Source organism: Megalops cyprinoides, chromosome 3, assembly GCF_013368585.1.
Source record: "Megalops cyprinoides isolate fMegCyp1 chromosome 3, fMegCyp1.pri, whole genome shotgun sequence".
Taxonomy (NCBI): Eukaryota; Metazoa; Chordata; class Actinopteri; order Elopiformes; family Megalopidae; genus Megalops; species Megalops cyprinoides.
Window position 1 is genome coordinate 18,854,343 of NC_050585.1, and position 19,310 is coordinate 18,873,652.

General features: G+C 46.5%; 2 protein-coding genes across 2 annotated transcripts; one reads left to right on the top strand and one right to left on the bottom strand.

Moving 5' to 3' along the window:
- Positions 1-802: 802 nt before the first annotated feature.
- LOC118774383 (basic helix-loop-helix and HMG box domain-containing protein 1-like) lies at positions 803-5,587 on the bottom strand. Its single transcript, XM_036523729.1, has 11 exons — positions 5,544-5,587; positions 5,202-5,304; positions 4,922-5,030; positions 4,449-4,565; positions 3,777-4,019; positions 3,544-3,667; positions 2,846-3,072; positions 2,574-2,656; positions 2,198-2,433; positions 1,473-1,562; positions 803-956 (listed from the first exon to the last, which is right to left on the bottom strand). Exons 1-11 carry the CDS (start codon positions 5,585-5,587, stop codon positions 803-805), a joined length of 1,530 nt encoding a protein of 509 aa, XP_036379622.1.
- Positions 5,588-11,246: 5,659 nt separating this feature from the next.
- Positions 11,247-16,953, top strand: qpctlb (glutaminyl-peptide cyclotransferase-like b). Its single transcript, XM_036525821.1, has 7 exons — positions 11,247-11,459; positions 12,036-12,182; positions 12,791-13,084; positions 14,573-14,734; positions 14,956-15,055; positions 15,682-15,798; positions 16,808-16,953. Exons 1-7 carry the CDS (start codon positions 11,247-11,249, stop codon positions 16,951-16,953), a joined length of 1,179 nt encoding a protein of 392 aa, XP_036381714.1.
- Positions 16,954-19,310: the final 2,357 nt, after the last annotated feature.

Below are 19,310 nucleotides of genomic sequence, written 5' to 3' on the forward strand. Positions count from 1 at the left end.
TGTGTGTCTACTAGAAGCTCCATGAAAATATGTTGTTTCTTCCAAATGATTTTTTCCATCAATGACATAAAAACCTTCCTAAAGAGTTCCTAACAGAAACGGAAGCACTGAAATAGTTCAGCCTTTCAATAATGTTTTTGTGAATAACTTTAAAAGACTTGACACATTTAAACAGGCCTGGATTGTGTAGCTTTGGTTTGTGTGACGTAGGCCGTGGTTTCCTGTGGTTGTGTTGTGTGGGTTGGCATGTACGCCTACTGCAATTCATCTTAGGCAATGTTCACAGTCTCAGAGTCTATGGTTACTGATCCTCCAAAAAGCCACCATTCCCCCTGGCAATGCAGCATAGATTTAAATATGGTCAAGAAATGTTTTCCAGTACATTTTGTGGATATTGAAAGCTGGCTGGTGACTCAGCCTGCTTTGCCGGTGTGGCAGAAGCCTTATAGACTCTATTCATTTGTCTTCAAGTGTTGCTGTGCACCTGCGCAACTAACTTCTGGTCCCGCAGTTGTAGTATTTGTATATTTTTTTAAATTGTAAAACTAATATGTTATTTTAAATACACTTGTATTTATTCCCATTGTTTTTGGGGAGTGCAGGTCATTTCCTTTGGACATGTTGCCAGATCTGTTTTGCACACACCAACAAGAATGAAATAAACCAGCAGAGACTCGGTGCTGTCCTGTTTAAACAGAGCAGAGAGGTTCAGCTGGTCTGCTGCTTTGCAGGGTGGAGCTGAGGGGCCCTGCTCTGCCCAGTGCTGTGCGTTTCACACTCAGAGTGTGGATCCGGACGGCCTTCAGCGCCCCCCTCTGGCGGCAGCGTACAGGTCCCTATGTGCCAGCAGCATGTGCAGGGGGCTGGCCACGCCCTCCTCTCCGTCCCCCTCGCCCTCCGCCCCCACGCTCCGCACATTCCGGTTCTGCTGCCGGCTGAAGCGCCATGCCTTCACGCTGAACGGTGGAGAGACAAAGCAGACAGGCTTTAACTTAAAACGGAATGGAACGGAATGGCATGGAATTGAATGGAATGGAATGCATTAACAGTTGACCACTGTGTGTGGGTAAAAGGTGACTGAAGAGGGGCTTTATTAGACAGAAACGGAACACAGGAGCGAACCATCAGTGATTTAAAAATCCACTAACATCAATCTGAATTTTTGCTGGGCGTTTCAATCCATGTATGAACCATTCGATCTGATATGGATTCGCTTGTGACGTATCATTATTTAAATTGAAGGGAAAACAGCAGGGTGCATTTAAAAGTTTATTTCTGACCATTTTAATGAATATTGTATCAAATTGCATAGAATCTCACTGCGCTTAAATGTAGTGGTGAGTTCCACTGACAGTATTCTCCCCATCTCCCCAAAATGCCCGTGTAGAAGTCTGTGTGCTGAATGACTGTTGAAGGGGAATGAAGGGGACACACTTCGCCCCCCCCCATCCCCCCCCCCCCGTGAGACTGACCAGTACACTCGTCTCTCCTGCTTGGGCATGATGTGCCACAGGTGGGCCAGCTCCTTGGTGACCACGGTGGAGGGGGTGCCGGGGTGGGTTCTACTCGGACACAGCAACAGACAGGCAAGCTAGCTTGAGCACCATTGGGAAAGCATGCCTTTTGGCGAGATCAACGGTTATAACAACCACTGCTCACGCAAAGCAAGAATGAAATGTGAGGCGGTAAAACACACAGAGGCAGAGATGGCAGGAATACAGGCCAGTTAACCTCTCTCCTCCAATCTGCAGGGTCCAAGAAGCCCCAGGACCATGTCTAGTGTCCAGGTGGAGGCCAGTTTTAGATTTGTATTGAGAATTGTCAATAAACTATTGATATCTCTGAAAATGTATGCGGGAAATAAATGACTTCTTTCTCCATCAGAAATAAAATTCAAATCCTGGTGTGGGATGGTGAGCAGTGGACAAGAGCCATCAGAGTAAGAGGTGCACTACATTACATTATCAGACAATCCAAAGCTACTTGCATAGGTTACAATTTTATCAATCTATAAAGATGGCTATTTACCGAGAAAATTGTAGGTTAAGTACCTTGCACATAGGTACAACAGCAGTGCCCCAGAACTGCACAAACATTTAAATATTAGTGCTGTACAGTCATATGCAATATGGAGGACACTACTAAGGAACTGAAGGATAAGGAAATCCTCAAGTGGGGGGAACACCCGATCTCTCACCGCAGGTAGATCTTCCTGTTGATGCGGCAGAACATGATAAAACCGTTGACGCATTTCTTCTTCAGGCTGGGGCGGGAGCGCTGGCGCCCCCTGGCGGTGGATCCCCTCTGCCGCTGTCCGTGGCGCCCCTTTCTGGGGGGACCCCTCTGGGTGGGGGTCCAGTTGCAGTCCTCCCCCTCGCTCTGAGACGACAGACAGCCATCCCCGTTCTCTACAGCCCCCTCCGACTCAGACAGCTGGGGACACAAAACGTACAGCTTCATGTGATAATTTATACAAATGTATATGTATCTTACATATTGTATGTATATATGTACATACATGTACATACATACATGCATGTACGATTGTGTGAAAGATCAGGCAAAGAGCAAACCTTGTCCACAGGGGGGTTCCAAGGCAAACTAGGCACTTTGGGGGTGCTGCTTTTGGGGGTGACCCAAACATCTTCAAACAGTGCTGCAGAGAGAGGACAAAGTGAAATATGACACACAGCACAGAGGGTAGTGGTGTGTGTGTGTGTGTGTGTGTGTGTGTGTGTGTGTGTGTGTGTGTGTGTGTGTGTGTGTGTGTGTGTGTGTGTGTGTGTGTGTGCGCGCGCGCGCGCGCGTGTGTGTGTGCGCGCGCGCGCAGGTTCCTCTCTCTCACCCTGCAGCTCCTCTTGCCCCTCGGCCAGCAGGCAGTGGGAGACTCCGCGGCCGGGGGAAGTGAGGAGGGAGGGGCTGAGGTTCAAGCTTTCCCTGGCACCAAAACCGGGAAGCAGAGGCGGCAGCGACGCCCGTCTGGGCGGGGATCCACAGGCGAGGGGAGAGTCCTCCTCAGCCACAGAGGGGTGCACCTCCAGCACCCCGTCTTTCAGGAGCAGTGCCCATGAGCTGAGGGAACATGGCGCGTGACGAGAAGGCCGCGCTACGAGTTGAATTTTCCAAAACTTTTCAGTGACACTTCAAGATAAAAATGGACGATTTCCCAGGATTATTTTTGATTTCTGGAACAGTCATATTCCTGTGAAATTAACCTACTTTGGCGATGGAGTTTTTGAGGATGAAGTATTTCCCTATACTTTCAAAATAAATTAAGTCAATATATACACTAGATGCTCTTGGCAGTTAGCATTTGTCAGCATTGATTTAATGGCTCAATGTACACACTGACGCTGCTACACTTGATACTAAATGGCATCAAGTTAGCCAGTTCATGAAATATATTTTGCTGTCTATAGGAAAGAGTACAAATGAACTTTTCCATGACTTTTCGGAAGACAGTGGAACTTTTGTCCAGTTTTCGTGGCTTGGCAGGATGAAGACGTCTTGAAGGACTGTGGGGACATAGAAACATGCACTCACCCTGGCGCCGGGGAGTCTTGGACCCCACTGCTGGAGCTGCTCTCTCCGCTGGCCATCCGATCCTCACAGTCAGAGCAGCCGTCTCCTTCCCCTGGATACTGCACATGCTGGTCTCCACAATTCCCTGGAGAGAAAAACACCCCCATTTCTCATCACTTTTCCAGAGGTCACTGTTCATGTGTTGTCACTGTACTAAAGAGACGGGATTACACAAGCTTTGTTAGTCCTCCCACCTCCAGGGGGCACAGTCAGAGTAGACGGCTGGCCAGGACTGAACGCTGATTCCAAGGAACTTGGAGAGTCGCTGTCCTGTGTTGGCCATGCCCCTTGACTTCCTGCAGCCTGAAGCCCAGACCAATCACAGCGCCCACTCCACATGGGCATGGACTCTACTTCATCCTCAGTTAGATTGTCGCTATCATTCGACTCCGCCTTGTGGAGTCTCCACCTCTTCTCCTGTGCTTCTGCCCAGAGCTCTAGAAGAGTGACATTCATATCAACGTGTAGGGAATGTCTAGCACAGCTCATCTGTAAACATATATTTCTGGCAGAAACTGCAACATATTACATTTTCTGAAACACTCTAGAGCAGTGCCCGCACTGGAATAGAACAGTTTCTGACCACTGTGTTCTGGCTGAGACAACGTTTTGGAAACAACCCAGCCGACACATTATATCCTCACAACCTTGCTGTAATGCTGGGTACAATCAGTCATTTGGCAGATGCTCTTGCCCAAAGCGACTTATTTCACAAAGATGTAAAGGGGCATGCGGAAAGGGCCATATGAACAACAAGGCATTCAGAAAACACCAGACCACACCTGAACACGTGTCAATACCAACACGTGTCAATAAAACAGACAGAACGGACACTGCAGTGCGGTGATGCTCTGCTGCAGTTATACCTCTGCCAGGGGGTGGCCTCTTGCGTGGGCGGTCGCAGACGTGTTTCCGCCTGGCCTTGAGGAACGGGGGGGGTGTGAGCGACTCCGGTGGGGGCTTACCCTCACATCCGCCCCACCCTGCAAACGAAACCGCACACGGACGCAGAGGTGGGGATCGCTGAATGAGAGTGGCTGAGGACACCACAGAAGCCTGGCCATGACTCAGAACAGACACTACACACGACTCCGCTCTCCTTCTATGACTGTGTGTGCTAAAGATAGGGTAGAAGGCCACCGTGAGGCCACCTTATGTTAATTAAGAAAGAAGAACGAACATTTAATGATAAGAATAGGCCATTTGGCCCAGTTAGGCTTGTCATTCTGCCTATAGCTTAGGGTATATGGCACACTGTATCAAGCCTGGTCTTGAATATACAAGAGTCTCTGCTTCCCCTGTGACTCCTGGTGAGCTGTTCCATGTATTTAGAACTCACCGCTCTCATGGGTCTTTGGGAGGCAGTGGCTGGGGAGGCGGCTCTGCAGGCTCTGGATGTGATTCTGGAGGAAGTCCAGGTACTGCAGCACGTGGACCAGGGTCTCCTTCTGTAGGAAGGGGTTCAAGGAGATCAACCACAACACAGACACGCTGCAAATAGCAGACTCCCACACACTGCAGTCTGCTCATGCGGGGAAGGAGTGAGGCACTAATCAGACAGGGAAAGAGGAAATGAGAGATAAAACGGAGGGAGAAACGGCAATAAAAGGAGCAGAAACCTTAGTGAGTCCACGGCCATTGCAGGGATCAGAGATGGGCAGCAAGCCAGCGATCTCTTTCAGGCTCCTGTTCCAGCTGGAGTTCCAGTCACGCGGTTCCCTCCTGCAGGAAAAGCACGGATTGTTCCTTGTTGCCAATATCTCTTTCTTATAGCTTTACCCTATACTCCTTTACAGATAACCGTATGTCTCAGAACTGCAGTGATACACAATGTAATCGTTATTGTACTGTATCACCGGAAAGCGTAGTAAATTGTTTTTTACTCTCAAGTTTTTTTTTATTATGTTTTCCAAACACTAAACCTTACCCGAAATTAGAGGTACACGGATGAGACGATTTACCTTTTACTGCGTGAAGTGTCTCTGTCGGAGGCTCCCGGTGCCATTTCTCTTTCTATGTCGCTAGAGGGTGTCAATCTTGCCTGTGTATAGCTGGCAACGGTCCACAAAAAGACAAAATTCTGCTCAAATGCCAACAAGTAGCTACCAATAATTAGCCAAGTTGTCGAACACTCCGATATTTAGGTTTCTTTCCTATTTTAAACAGGTTGAGGCTACATTAATATTTTAATATTCACTTAATATTACAACATTAATATTTCAGTGCATATTTTAATATGCCCTGAAAACAGTAAGTTTAGCCAATCCACCTAATATTTACCAGTTATCCAACCAGCAATATTTAACTATTTGACAAGTCGACGACTAGGCAGCAAGCTAATGTTCTGTTTGTAGTGGGTGTTTTATTGAAATTATGGTCTAGTTAATAACTCCTTAAATTAGATTTAAAATTGGGACTCGCCAGTTTGATGGATAGCTACCTGACCGGCTCCCGGTGACAGCTGAAATCAGCCAGTTGTGTGCGTGTTGGGGGTGAAGCGGGGCATTATCACGGCCCCGGTTTGTCGAACGCTCTTATTGGCTCAAACAACTTGGTGGGTAACCAACGCTGTCGAACCCTGAGTGTGGATTCGATCGTCATTGGAAGGCTTTAACTCAAGCGGTAAATAAATGGAAGCACACGCGCTGACTGGGCTCCCAGTGCGAAGGGATTGGCTGGGAATGTTGCGATGCCGTTGCTTCGCGGAAATAAACCACGTTTGGGGACTGGGCCCTTGTGCGACGTTCTGTTAAAATTCGATAAACTGCGTAAAATCTACGTAAAACACATCTTAGTGTCATTTATACCAAAACCTACCTATCAAATGAGAAAGAAGGTAAGCAAGCTTATTAGGAAGGAACTACTACTGGCAAGTTACGAGAACGTCCGTGTCCACAGTATGTGAACAATCCCTTAGCAGTAAACTTCAAAACGTAGCTACAGTTAACAGTACTTTTAGGTTTGACTGTTTCACATCATTTGACTCTAGCAAGGGTCCCACTTAACTAATTGAGCAATAGCTATATTCATGTCGTAGCTGATGAAAACTGGACAGCTAGTGTCAGGTAAAAGAATACGGGAAATATTAAACCATTCTGAGTATTGATTGACTGATTTATTAAAGTTGAATAATGAATTGCTTTCGTGTATTTGTAAATCTAATCTAATTTTGATAAACCAGTTTACTAGATCATTTTGGGCAGCCTTCTTTATCTAACTGGACAGCCTCTCGAGGAAATTAGTGACGGAAACCCTCAGTTTACCACGTGCTGGACTGGCCGCGGTAACGAACAGGCTTCGCGAGCTAACTGGGCGGGCTTTCTCCTGGAGCTTCTGATCCAGTTTGCTCGTTAATGTTAAGTCATGATTTGTTGCATCAACTCACTTTTGCTACAATTCAGTACCACCTGCGAACCAGGGAATATAAAACTTAATTCAAACCAGTTCACCTCAGAAGTTTGCACTTGGTGAGCAACCGTCGGCCCAAACGCAAGGTGTTATTGTATATGCTCTGCTCATTTCTAATTATGGAGGTGATTTTTGCGTTCTTTTTTGTGTGTTATTTTTTCTTGTCACTCTATCCATGCCCGAGGAATTTTTACATTTAGCTAGAATTGCAGTGTGTTGTATTTGTTTTAGGCTAAAGGGCGCTTTCCGTATCAGGCTGACCTATCCATAACGGTCGTGTTATGCGCGTCTGGAAAGTGCATAACGCGGCCGAAGAACAGAATGTTTATAAACCCTTATTTATGGGTATGGTTTTGGTTAGCGTGAGGGATTTTTCACTGTAGCTTAATGGGTAATAAGGAACCATGGGTAAATTAAAGCATGCTGCATTTCGTGTAAATGAACAGTGAAGGTTGCTGCATTAGGGGCGTCACCGTCTTATTGTGGGGTTGGGTTTTCTCTGACCCCAAGGCCTGTAGGGTTTTAAGCCGAACAGCCAGTCTTGGCACATCTTTTCTACAATATGGATATGTAGGCTATGTTGACTTTTAATGAATAGAAAAAGAGTACAAAGTGAATCAAAGAAAAGTAGTAATTGGAAATGGTAATTAGAAGACAGTTGCCTCCACCTGGGAATTTTTGGGGATCTCCCCTTCTTGATAGGTGAACTTCTAGCAGTTGAACCAACACCGTTGCATTGTCAGTCAGTGTGGTCACACACGGTGACCATGTGCTGCTCCAGCTGGGCAAACAGCTAAAGTTTGGCTTCTTCTGCGATGCTGTAGTTACTGTAGGCGGTGTCACCTTCTGGGCCCACCAAGCAGTGCTGGCCACCTGCAGCATCTGCTTCCACAGGCACCTCCTTGGACAGCTTGCCTCTCCGTATATGCAGAGATCGCGAGCCCTGCAGATTTACACTGTGTCTTACAAATGATGTACGCAGGCCTGCCTAGGCTAGAATCAGACCTCCTGCCTTACTCCCCCACTGCCCCAACTAACACAACCAGCAAGAGTTTCACACCAAGCCTGTGGAAAGCCGTGGCCTTCTTTGAGTTTTATGCCATGCTTGGAGCCCTGTGTAAACTGCCAGAGGACATGAAGACAGGACAGGGCGGCCTATTGTATGGAGTGGAGGCTGGTGAGGAAGAGGTGGAGGAGAAGGGCATAGATCTCAAGGCAGCACTGAGGCAGGATGTTGACCCCCACTGGAACCAATCTATATTTTGGTTCTCACCAGGTCTGGCGATGGTGGAACAGTGTGAGCCTAATGAGGAGGATGATGGGATGGTTTTGTCTGACTGTTCTTGACCCTTGTCATTGTTAAGTTTGTCCCCTGTGCCCTTTAAGGTGAAGTGGAATATTGCTGACCCCCCCTGGCACAGGTGACGCATCAGAAAACATGCTAAAACAGGGGGTGGCAACAGTAGTTCTGGAGTGCTGCAGATTCTTGTTTTTGTTCCATCCAAAGTCATAATTCTGTAATTTGGATCATTTACACATTGCTAAAATATTGTAGCATGATTCAAAATGAATTCTGAAAATCTGAGTACCATGGTAACAGGCATTCATTTACTGTAATAATTGATACATTTAAATGACTTAGAGCTCTGATGGGAGAAAAAGCAGCTCTGACACTCCAGGTGCAGGGTTGCTTATTCTGGCTCTAGAATGTGGACTTCAATGACAGAATTTATTATCACAGAGGCACTAATCTGGACAGCAGAATTCTGTCTTGGTATGTTGAGACTATGATGCTATGAAGAAAATAAGTGTTACTACGTGAGTAGTAACTTCACCTGCCCATGGTGTGGGCGGAGCTTCACTGCAGCCTCCGCCGTGCAGGACCATCCTAGGATCTGTGAGAATGAATGGCAAGCCCACTGGCAACAACCACCACCTGGGCCAAATAAAGGCAGTGTTTGTCTCTCCCTGGGAGTGGCAGGGGACCAGGCCCCCAGCTCGGTGGAGGTGGAGCAGGAGGAGCATGAGTCTGTAGGCTGGGCCTCCATTCTTGCCCCACCTGCGGGAAATCATTCAGGCGCCTCAAGATGCTGCCACAGCACCCTCAGCATCCCCCGGGCGTGGTCCAGGGCGCGCAACTACATCTGCAACACCTGCGGCAGGGTCTTCATGCGTAAGGGCCACCTGACAGAACATGAGACCACGCACTGTGCGGTGAAGCACTTCTCCTGTGCCACCTGTAGCAAGCAGTTTGTGCGCCTGAGGGAGATGAGGGTGCATGAGGCCCGGCACAGGGGCGAGGCCATCTACCACTGCCAGTTCTGTGGGCTGTGGCCACGCCAGCTACCGCAAGAACAGCCACTACCACCATCTCACCACCCGCCTGCAGCCGCCCAGGACCATCTGCCAGGTGTGCCATCTGACCTGTGAGGACCCTCAGCAGCTGAGGGAGCACCGGACGGAGCACTGTCACCTGTGCGAGAGCTGTGGCAGGAACTTCCACTTCAAGAAAGACCTGGTGTGCACCTTTCCAGGTGTAAGACTTCCTAGATACATGGAAGGGGGGGGGGGGGGGGGGGGGGGGCAAGTAAAAGAGAATGGAGAGGGTATTCATTTCACTCTGATTTTTCAATGTGCAGATGTTAATTTTTTATCTCTACCTCCAAAGAAGAGTTTTTTGTTGTTGTTGTGGGGGATATATTTTTTGTTAATTAATGTTTTTGTGTTTGAGAAGCAATTGTAATATCAGATGGTTACCTTGTTTAAATAATGTAGGACATGTGTCGTACAATCGATCTTACATTAAGTAAAAGTAAGATTTAATTTCAAGGACCAATATTTACAATGCTGTTGTGTTCATTTGAGTAGAGCTACTTTTCAAGTTAATCTTAGAACAATCGTTCGAGTCCCTCCACTGCTGTTCGACTTCCTGTTAAACAAAAATCGTGCTGGAGTTGTGCTTGACTTCAGTGGCTGTGTGTCTTTAAGAAGCGCAGTGGGTTGCCTCTGAATGAGAAAGCTGGAAGTTTCGTGATTGTATCAGCGTTATGCGAGTCCGAAGAAAGAACCCTTTTGCAGTGGGCGGATTCGGAACTTGGTTTAGTCTGCGCTGGAAACCAACTTGCCTAATGATGTTGCGGGTCGGGACTACTGGAGTGTCCGCGGTTGAACAGAGATGAAGCGGTGCAGTGCCAGTAGTGAAACAGCTGGCATTTAAGTATGTGCCGCGCGCATTTATAACATTCACTGGCATTGTAGCTAATTAAATCATAGGCTACGTGATGTCGCTTGTGCCGAGAGTTTCCTTTTAGCGAGTCACAGCCCGCAGATTTTAAAATGAGATCAGTCGTCATAGCGTGTTGTCCTTTGCAGTTGAATAAAGCGTGTGTAATTGCTTTGTAATCGAAGTAGTTAGCTCGGACTAATTTAACCTCACTGATCCGTTTTTATTCCTTTTGCTTGCAAACTAAATGCAATCCCCTGACACTCAGTGCAGTGGCGGGACCGCTGGCAGGTACGGTTTTATTGTGCAGCAGGGTAGTATTTCAATCTAACGGGGCTAAAAACAGAAGCTACCTGAAGGTGAAAAACGGAAAACAATCCGTAGGCCTACAATTCAGTAGTCCCATACGTCTATAGGGGAGGAAACGTTAACGATAGTTTGCCATATCTTAGCTAGGATTAAAGTTAGGTTTTTTTTTTTTAAGCAATAAGCCTATTGCACATGAGCAGATTATGTCCAGGCACTAGTTTCTCACCACAGTTATGTTCATACTGACACAACAGAGAATCAACATTCTGGGAAGCAGTGCAGTATTTCTACATGAACAAAACAAGTTTCAGTGTTTCACCTACAAAGTGGACAATGAGCACAGACCACTAGTAGCGAGCTAGGCTATGACAGTTGGAAGGGAATTAGCTTTCAGCTAATGTAGCGTATATTTTGTAAACAGTTAAAGGGTGGGTGACCGATAATTGTGGACGTCAAACGCCAGGCTGTCATTAAAGAGTAGCTCAAAATCTACGCATTCAAACCCAAGTCAAAAGTTATGCAGCTAATTATGAGTTTCAGTTTAAAGTTTAGAATACTTGTATTTCTAAACCATTCGATTGTTATAGTACTTGCATTTCAACTTAAGCTTCTGAGTAATATTGCTGACGTTTTCAGTATGTCACAATAAAGTTCATTTTATTTACCGTCACTGTGAAAGAACCAACACCATCTTTTGGCCGTCTACGCTACTGTGAACACGAACATGTCAAAAAGCAGTCGGCGGTACAAAGCTGCTGCGATCAGTAAAGTCAGCGTACTTGGCCGCTGTGACTACATTCGGATGCCACGGGTGCGGGTGCTGATGCTGTGCTTGTTCGGGGTGTTGGTCATTGCTATGATACTCGGGTTCTATTTGGCTAATGACACAACCAGTGCCAACATCCAAGTCCACGTTCCAGACCTCACCAGGGACAAGGTATGTACAGCACGGTTTAAAGGTACTAGTAGAACCGATTTTGTTTTCTAAAGTGTGCGGAATCAGATCAGTAGCCTACATATTCTTTTTTTTTTTTTGGACGTCAGTATGAATGCTGATTTGCGGCATAACCCAGTTCACTTGGTAAACTTGACCATTCGATGAATTTGCCTTTAAAAGCAGCACAATTGATGCTATAGGAAACTTTACATAGCCTTATCGTATGAGCGTTTTCTCAGACTTCATTATGTGAAACCCGGGCTTGGCGCAAATTTGTAATATGAGTAGTCTAACAGCGGCACAAGGCTGGAATGAGTTTGAGTTGTGGTACGGACATGGAAATGAATAACTCTTGTATCCTGGTACGGACAAACTGCAGGGTCTGTCAGTGGCAGTTCGATTACTGTTTATCATCCACTCCACACCAATGCGATTATTTTACAGCCCCCATAGGTTGAGTATTAAGTACTAATACAATTTTGGACATCAAGTTTCCGTGGCATTTAATAATGCAGCACACTATGATAATTAGCACATTAAAATGGATCATTCAGCAACTTCCCCCGCCTCCCTTAGCTGTCTCACAAGCCCAGCAAGCCAACTTCTGCCCAGATTCGCCGGCTGGTCTCCCAGGTGAATGGGCAACGGCTGTGGTACTCTCACCTGCGACCCATCCTCATCGAGAGGCTGCCAGGTACCAAAGGTAGCCAGGCTGTGCGTGAGGTGAGACCCACTCATCTTCAACAAGGGTCATGACAGGCTTATTATTTAATTTAATTAGCAGGCTGAATGCTGCTCAATTAGTGTTACACATGTTTTCGAATCCTTTTTCATTTATTTCATTTTCATGTTGTTGACCTGAAGGGTAGTAATTTGGTGTTTGTTGTGACACTCTACACAAATCTAGGCTGATGATACAGGATACCCGTTGAACGGTGCTGAGCAACTTTATATGATGATAATGTAAAAGTTGTCGATTGTTTGCTATCGTAATGACTCTAGATATTGACGTTAGAATGTCACTTAATCGATCGACTTCTATTTGTGACAGAACACTTTTCAGTGCACTTTTTCCAGAGGGAATAAAAAACGAAAAATAATAGAATGAAGAGACTGAATAAAAATACACTCCTCTGTTATAACTTTTCTAAAGCAAACACAAATATGAAATAAGACACTGAATAAGTTCCATGCTTTTTAAGCAGCAATGTTTTTCACATAATGAAAAATGTATTGTTATACTTGGAGATGATGGAGTAGCAGATGTCTTTCTAATTCTCTTTCCTTCCTCTGTTTTTGTCTGCCAACCCCCGCCATCCCACACACACCAGCACATCATCTCCCAGTTGAGCTTGCTCTCAGCAGGATGGTCAGTGGAGGTGGACTCGTTCACTTCACCCACCCCCCATGGCCAGATCACCTTCTCCAATGTCCTGGCGGTGTTGGACCCCTCAGTCCCACGCAGGCTATTGCTGGCCTGCCATTATGACTCCAAGGCCCTCCCAGTGACCCCCGGTGCCCCACAGCGGGTCTTTCTGGGGGCCAGTGACTCTGCTGTCCCCTGCGCCATGATCCTGGAGCTGGTGACAGCCTTAGACATCCATCTGAGGGTGCACAAGCAGCAGGTAGGCAAGCTGGGATTAATATTTCATATAACCCAGTTAGAGCTAAAGTCCCTTCATATTATTAGATAAGATGTACAAGTGTGAATAAAAGTATTCCTCCTCAAATCAAATGATTATTAACAGGAAATACCATGTATCTCCTTAAGAATATTTTTTGCAGACGGTCTTCAACAGGGCTTTACTGTTTTTTTCCCCTGTGGTTTGTGTTGAAGGCAGTACCTGTAACCTCAATTGGAGCTGACATAGATTTTTATTGAGGGGGCCACTGCAGAAAACGCCTGCTTTAAACAGAGCTCTGATCTGAGCAGGAACAGCACTGCAGTGCTCTGTGATTAAAGCTGGCACTTGTGACACTGGCAGCTGGTTCTTAATTTCAGTTATAGTATATTCCAGCGCCCAGCTATTCGTGGGCTCATTTTGTAATGTGTGATGGGCCTCAAGGGAGCAGTGAACCTTTTTTTTTGGTGGGGGAGGGCACACTCCCCTTATCAAAAGGTTCAAGAACCCCTTTCTCAAGAGATCCAGCATCACTGTCCCTCCTGTCTGAGTGCCCCAGTCACTGCTATAAAGATTTGACAGAGAAAACTTTGTCATTTTGCCAAAGTTTATTCACAGGCAAGCCTGAAGCAAATCGTGATATCTCACCTATTAGCAGATGCAGGTATTCTGCACATATCAATGCCGATTATAACCAAACCCAAACACGTAATAGCCTCGCTGCTAATGCGTGTCCTTAAAAAATCCCCCACCTTCTTCAGAACTTGGCAGGTTCAGCAGCGCAGGGTTAGAACAGGACACAAAGTTGCGAGCTGTTGATGCCATCAGTGGTGTTTCGGGTTGTGTTCACCTTTTCCCCACTTTCCTGTACTGCGTTCTTTTCATCTTAAACCACAGGTCCTGTGAACTGGGGGTGAGTGGGGCACCATCAAAGAAGAAGTGTATGAGTGGGAAACAGGAAGAGAGTGGCAGTTATAACAGGGATACTAAATAGAGAAATGGAGAAAGGGAGCAAGAGTGCAGAGAAGGAGAGAAAAATGGGTGAATTTGTAAAAGGAGGAGAGAGTGAAATGCTGACTGGAGTACGTTTTCTCTGCAGTGGGGATACGGATGTCCCCTGCAGGAGAAAATGATGACTATAGCCATATTGAGCTGTGGCTTATGGCTTTGACACCCACTCGCCTGCAATCGCTCATTCTTCCCCAGCGCAGTGATCTATAGATAGAAGTCCGGACAGATGCGGGGGGACCTTTCTGTACATGGATGAATAATTTATTTGCTGCTGTTACAATGATAAAGTGCAGGGACCAAATGCCCCCTTAGAGATGCTTGAAGCCCTACTTATATAAATGCTGCACATTTACCCAGAGCTCATGAACTTATATGTTTTTACTCATTAACCTGTATTTCTCCATTTGTTGTCCCCGCCCACTATATCTTCCCTTTCTGATTGTCTCTCTCTCTCTCTCTCTGCTGTCTGTCTCACTGTAGAGCTCCCAGGTGACTCTGCAGCTGGTATTCTTCGATGGTGAGGAGGCCTTTGAGGAATGGACCCCCACGGACTCCTTGTATGGCTCACGTCACCTGGCTGAACTCATGTCCCAAACACCTCACCCCCCTGGGTCCACACACACCACCCTCCTGGAAGCTGTGGTGAGGCCGTGCACCTGTGTGTGTGTACCTTCAATTATGTGTGCGTGCGTGTGTGTGTGTATACACTTCTGATTTGGGTGTCCAAGACTGTGTGAGTGGTGTGTGTGTGAATTTTGTGTGTAAGACTATATTAGCTGTGTGTGTTAATTGTGGGTGTGTGAGCTGTACAAAAAGTGTGTGTGTTCACTCCGGTTGCTGTGTCCACCATCTCTTTCTTGCAGGACCTATTTGTTCTATTGGACCTGATCGGGGCACCTGATCCACTGTTCGTCAATCATTTTGACAACACGGCCCGCTGGTTTGACCGGCTTATATCTGCAGGTGAAATTCCTCAGTCAACATACTGCACACCTGTTCACATAGAGTTCATGCACACACAAGTACACTTGTACACACACACACACACACACACACACACACACACACACACACACACACACACACGCACACACACACTTATAAATTTTTCATGGTTGGAACCTCTGGTCTCGAATGGCTTCTGTCATTGCCTTTTCTGAACAGCATACCATAATAAGTTGCCATAAAAATTCAAGAATAAAGTAGAAGAAGCAAGAATAAACTTGAGGCTTAATCGCTAGCAATAGTAGCAGTTCCTGTTTGCACGCCAATACAGAGATTCTGTTTGGAAGGTAAAGTGGATGACATGAAAAACAATGGAGGGAGGTGGAGAGAGGGAGGGGGGGAAGGGGAGAGACAGGGGGCCAGTTCGCGCTGAGTCACGCTCCTGCCCCCTGCTCTGTGGTGCTGAAGCAGCGGTAATTTTACACCTGAGATCTCTGCTCTGGCACAGATCTGGAATCGCTTGGACTCTTCTCTCTCTCTCTCTCTATCTGTCTTCTTGGTGCACTGCCCTCCCCTGTTAGCTCCTCCATGGTGACCTCCTCCCCTCCTCCCTCCCCCCTCTCCCCTCTGCCCCTCTTCTCCAGAGAAGAGACTGCACAAGCTGGGCCTTCTGTCCTCACACCCGGTGGAGCAGAGTTACTTCAAGAAGGACGTGTACCTGGGCCCTGTGGAGGATGATCACATGCCCTTCCTCCAGAGGGGTGAGGGAATAAGACTCTGATTATTGTAACTGAACTGTGACTGAAACACCAGCATATATATAAACACAGGTATAGCGTATGATATGCATCTCCACAATGAAGGTGTCAATATACAAAATTGCCAGGTTAAAATACAAAACGTCTGTGTAAAATTGTCACATTGTGCGGGCTCTTGTCATTGCGAGTATGGTTAGAAAACTTATCGCAGTAATATTGTAGTAAGGAGTTCCAAAGAATTGGATCATGAAAACAAGTGTCGGCTTAAAATGGGTTCTGATGCATGAAACAGGAGGCTCACCCTCCTTTTATTTATTTAAATCACTGTGATGCATACATGAACAGAATAGTGCTCAGTTTGGCTGGTTATTGGAAAAAAGCTCTTTTTCCATTGTTCACTCCAGTGCCAGTTATTTAATGAAACTTAAAGGACATTTAAGTCAGTCCCAAAAAATGGGGGCCAGTGTGGTATAATGCAGCCTGCCCTGTGTTTTACTTGGGTCAATATTTGGCTGCTTCATTTTGCACAAGTTGCACTGAGCAGGAGAAAAGAGCACTGCAGTAGTCTAGCCTGAAAGAGACTGAAAACTACGCAGTGTTTTCTCAGGATCAGGCAGGGGAAGAGGTGCCTCTTTTTTGGCTCCTAGGCCTTTGATGGCATATTATTTTGTGCCATTCACGTAGGTTTTTCTATCTGAAGGATTTAGCAAAATGCTGCCAGACAGAAGTTGCCTCAGCGATTGGGTGCTACATGTTATGGCTTAACGAATAAGAGGCATGAAGTGGTCCTATCATAAGCTCTCACTTGTAAGTCGCTTTGGATAAAAGCGTCTGCCAGATGAATAAATGTAAATGTAAATGTTGTGTGTAATACACTATGACAGCCATTAACCATCCACAGAACGATCCATGATTGAAGATTGTCCCTACATATAACCACTGGTTTCATAACCTTCCCTCCTGTCCGTCCCTTGTGCCCCTCCCCCTCTCCTTCCCCTCCCCACACACACAGGAGTTCCAGTACTCCATGTGATCGCCACACCCCTCCCATCGTTCTGGCACACCCTGGAGGACACAGAAAACAAGATGCATGCCCCTACGGTGGAGAACCTCACCAAGATCCTGGTGGTCTTCCTGGCTGAGTACCTGAAGCTCTGAGCACACCCCCACAGCCCGTGAGGGGCCGTGCTGCTGCAGTGGTTAGGGACCTTTGCTGAACAACTGTGGTTTTGAGCTCTGGTTGGGGGGCAGACGCTGAGTAGCCTAAATGGCTTCATTTAACATCAAGACATCTCGGTAAAAAAAGAATAGTATGTAACTCGCCCTCTGTAAAGGCATCTGCTGAAGCCAGTGAATAATGTAACATAATCTTTGCTGCCACCACCCCCAGTGGACATCGGATCTGACCAGACTGGGACGCCCCCCCAGCACCATTTCCTGCGCCCATCTACCCTGTGGCTCTGTTCCCTTTGGACATGCCTTCATCCGGCCAACACCTGAGGTCCTCCAGAGGTCCCAGTGTCATCTTCTCTGAGGAAGGGGCTACATTGCCAGTCATGACCAACCCACAGACCCCTGCATGCAGAAAGCGGAAGCTGAACACTACTTGGGAGAGGTCTGTCACAGGTGCACACTGGATGGAGATCCTGGTCTCCCACATCTCCTGGGCTGCCTTTGGTAAGAGAGCAGCCACATCCTTCCCAACTGTCCTCCCATTGGTGGAAAGCAGGTCATTGCCACAGGAACTGCCTGTTGCCTAGCCTTACCTCCACAGGTGGCGCTGTGGCCTCATCAGTCTCTATAAGGAAGAGACTGTCTCTCACTCTGATGCCCTCATTCAGAAATTCAATTTGTCACCGTCTGCTTCATGGATCTGCTAGTGCTACTATCTCAGTCAGATGCACCTGCTGGAAGTTGAAGGAAAAGCATCACTCTTTCTTGATAAATGGACAATGGAGGGCAATCTTACTGATTTACACACACAATGGTAGTTAAACATTTAAACACAATTTTAAAGGTAGTGTAGTATTTTCGATTAACCTATCCTGCATCACACAGTCTAGAATGATTTATTCTGATCCAGCTATAGGGCAAAAGTTTAAGCAGCTATGCTCAACTCAGGGCTCAGAAAAGACTATGACTTTAAAAGCAAACATTTACTTTAACCCAGATATTTACTTAAAGGTAATGCATAAGAATCAATACAACTTAACTAACTACCTGCTTAAACCCTCCCTAGGAGTAGAACTGGGGGTCAGCTTCAGCCAGTGAGCTAGCATGGTCCCTAGAGTTCAGTCACGTCAAAAGATTTGCTAGTGGCATTCTGGTGAGCTCCGTCATGGGGTTTCCCAAAGCAGTACCAGTTCTGCAAGCCTGGTTTCGGAATGTGGCTTTCTGTAGTGACATTTGTGCTGCTATTGAGTGCAGGGAAGCAGCAGCATTAACTTGAAGCATCTTCTTAAATTTGCACATGCACTCAGGTAATCCTGACAGCCGTTGACCTCTATAAAACGTGATACAGAGGAACAGGTGTGGTAAAGGTGGGACATCTGTCATTTCAGCAGGACAAGGGACTTAGTCTTGAATTGGAGTTATAGAATGCAATAAAAGTTTTTTGGAACTCCAGATTTGTCAGTCTTTGGAGTAGTTATAGTTAAATCTCTGACTGCGTGCCAACAGCCTCGCGTACCATCTCCAGTCGGGAAACCCAGACATGCTTCCGAATTCTGCTGAGTCGGACTAACGGTTTTGTTTTGTGTCTTGCGCTTAGTTTGGTTGTACATTGGGGTTGTGACAATACTTGCACTACTGGGAGCATGAGGTGGGCTACTTGGACTGGATAAAGTGGCGTAAGCGGAAGGCGCTTCATTAAATAAAACTACAGAGGAAGTCACCTTATGTCTCCTTACTTGCCTAATTAAGCACAACTGTTCCGTCAGTCTCCAGGGGATCCTGTCAGTGCTGTTGTCCTCATTATAACCATGCCTGTGTGTCTCAACAATGGCCCACTGGAATGGTGCACTTCTCCAAATCTGACGCCTGATATAGCTTGCTGACATGTGATTGCCTGTCCTTTCCATGGTGTCTTTGGCATGACGCGGTACGCTTTGACATGTTTTTGTGATTGATGGCTATATTAGTGATAGAAGTTCTAGTCTGCAGTAGGCACAAACGGAATCCAGTTTTCACTGAGTGGGTGTCAGAGTTGTTGTCCAACATATACAGGAGGTGGTAAAAATCCAGAGATTCAGCAACTGCCTCCATCAAGGAGATCGCTGCAACCGGACCAAGAGAGGATGCGTGCTACTTTTCACTTTAAATGTGTCTACAGGAGAGAAAACAATTTAATGGGACTTAGCCAGTCCAGCAGAGGGCAGAGTGAGCCAAGAGATAGAGGGCAAGGGAGAAAATGAAAGACGCTGCATTTCCAGATAGAGGAGGAAGAAAAGAATGAAGACTGAAATGTATCAGTGAGTCAGTGAGGGAGAATGTGAACAAGATGAAACTGAAAAAGT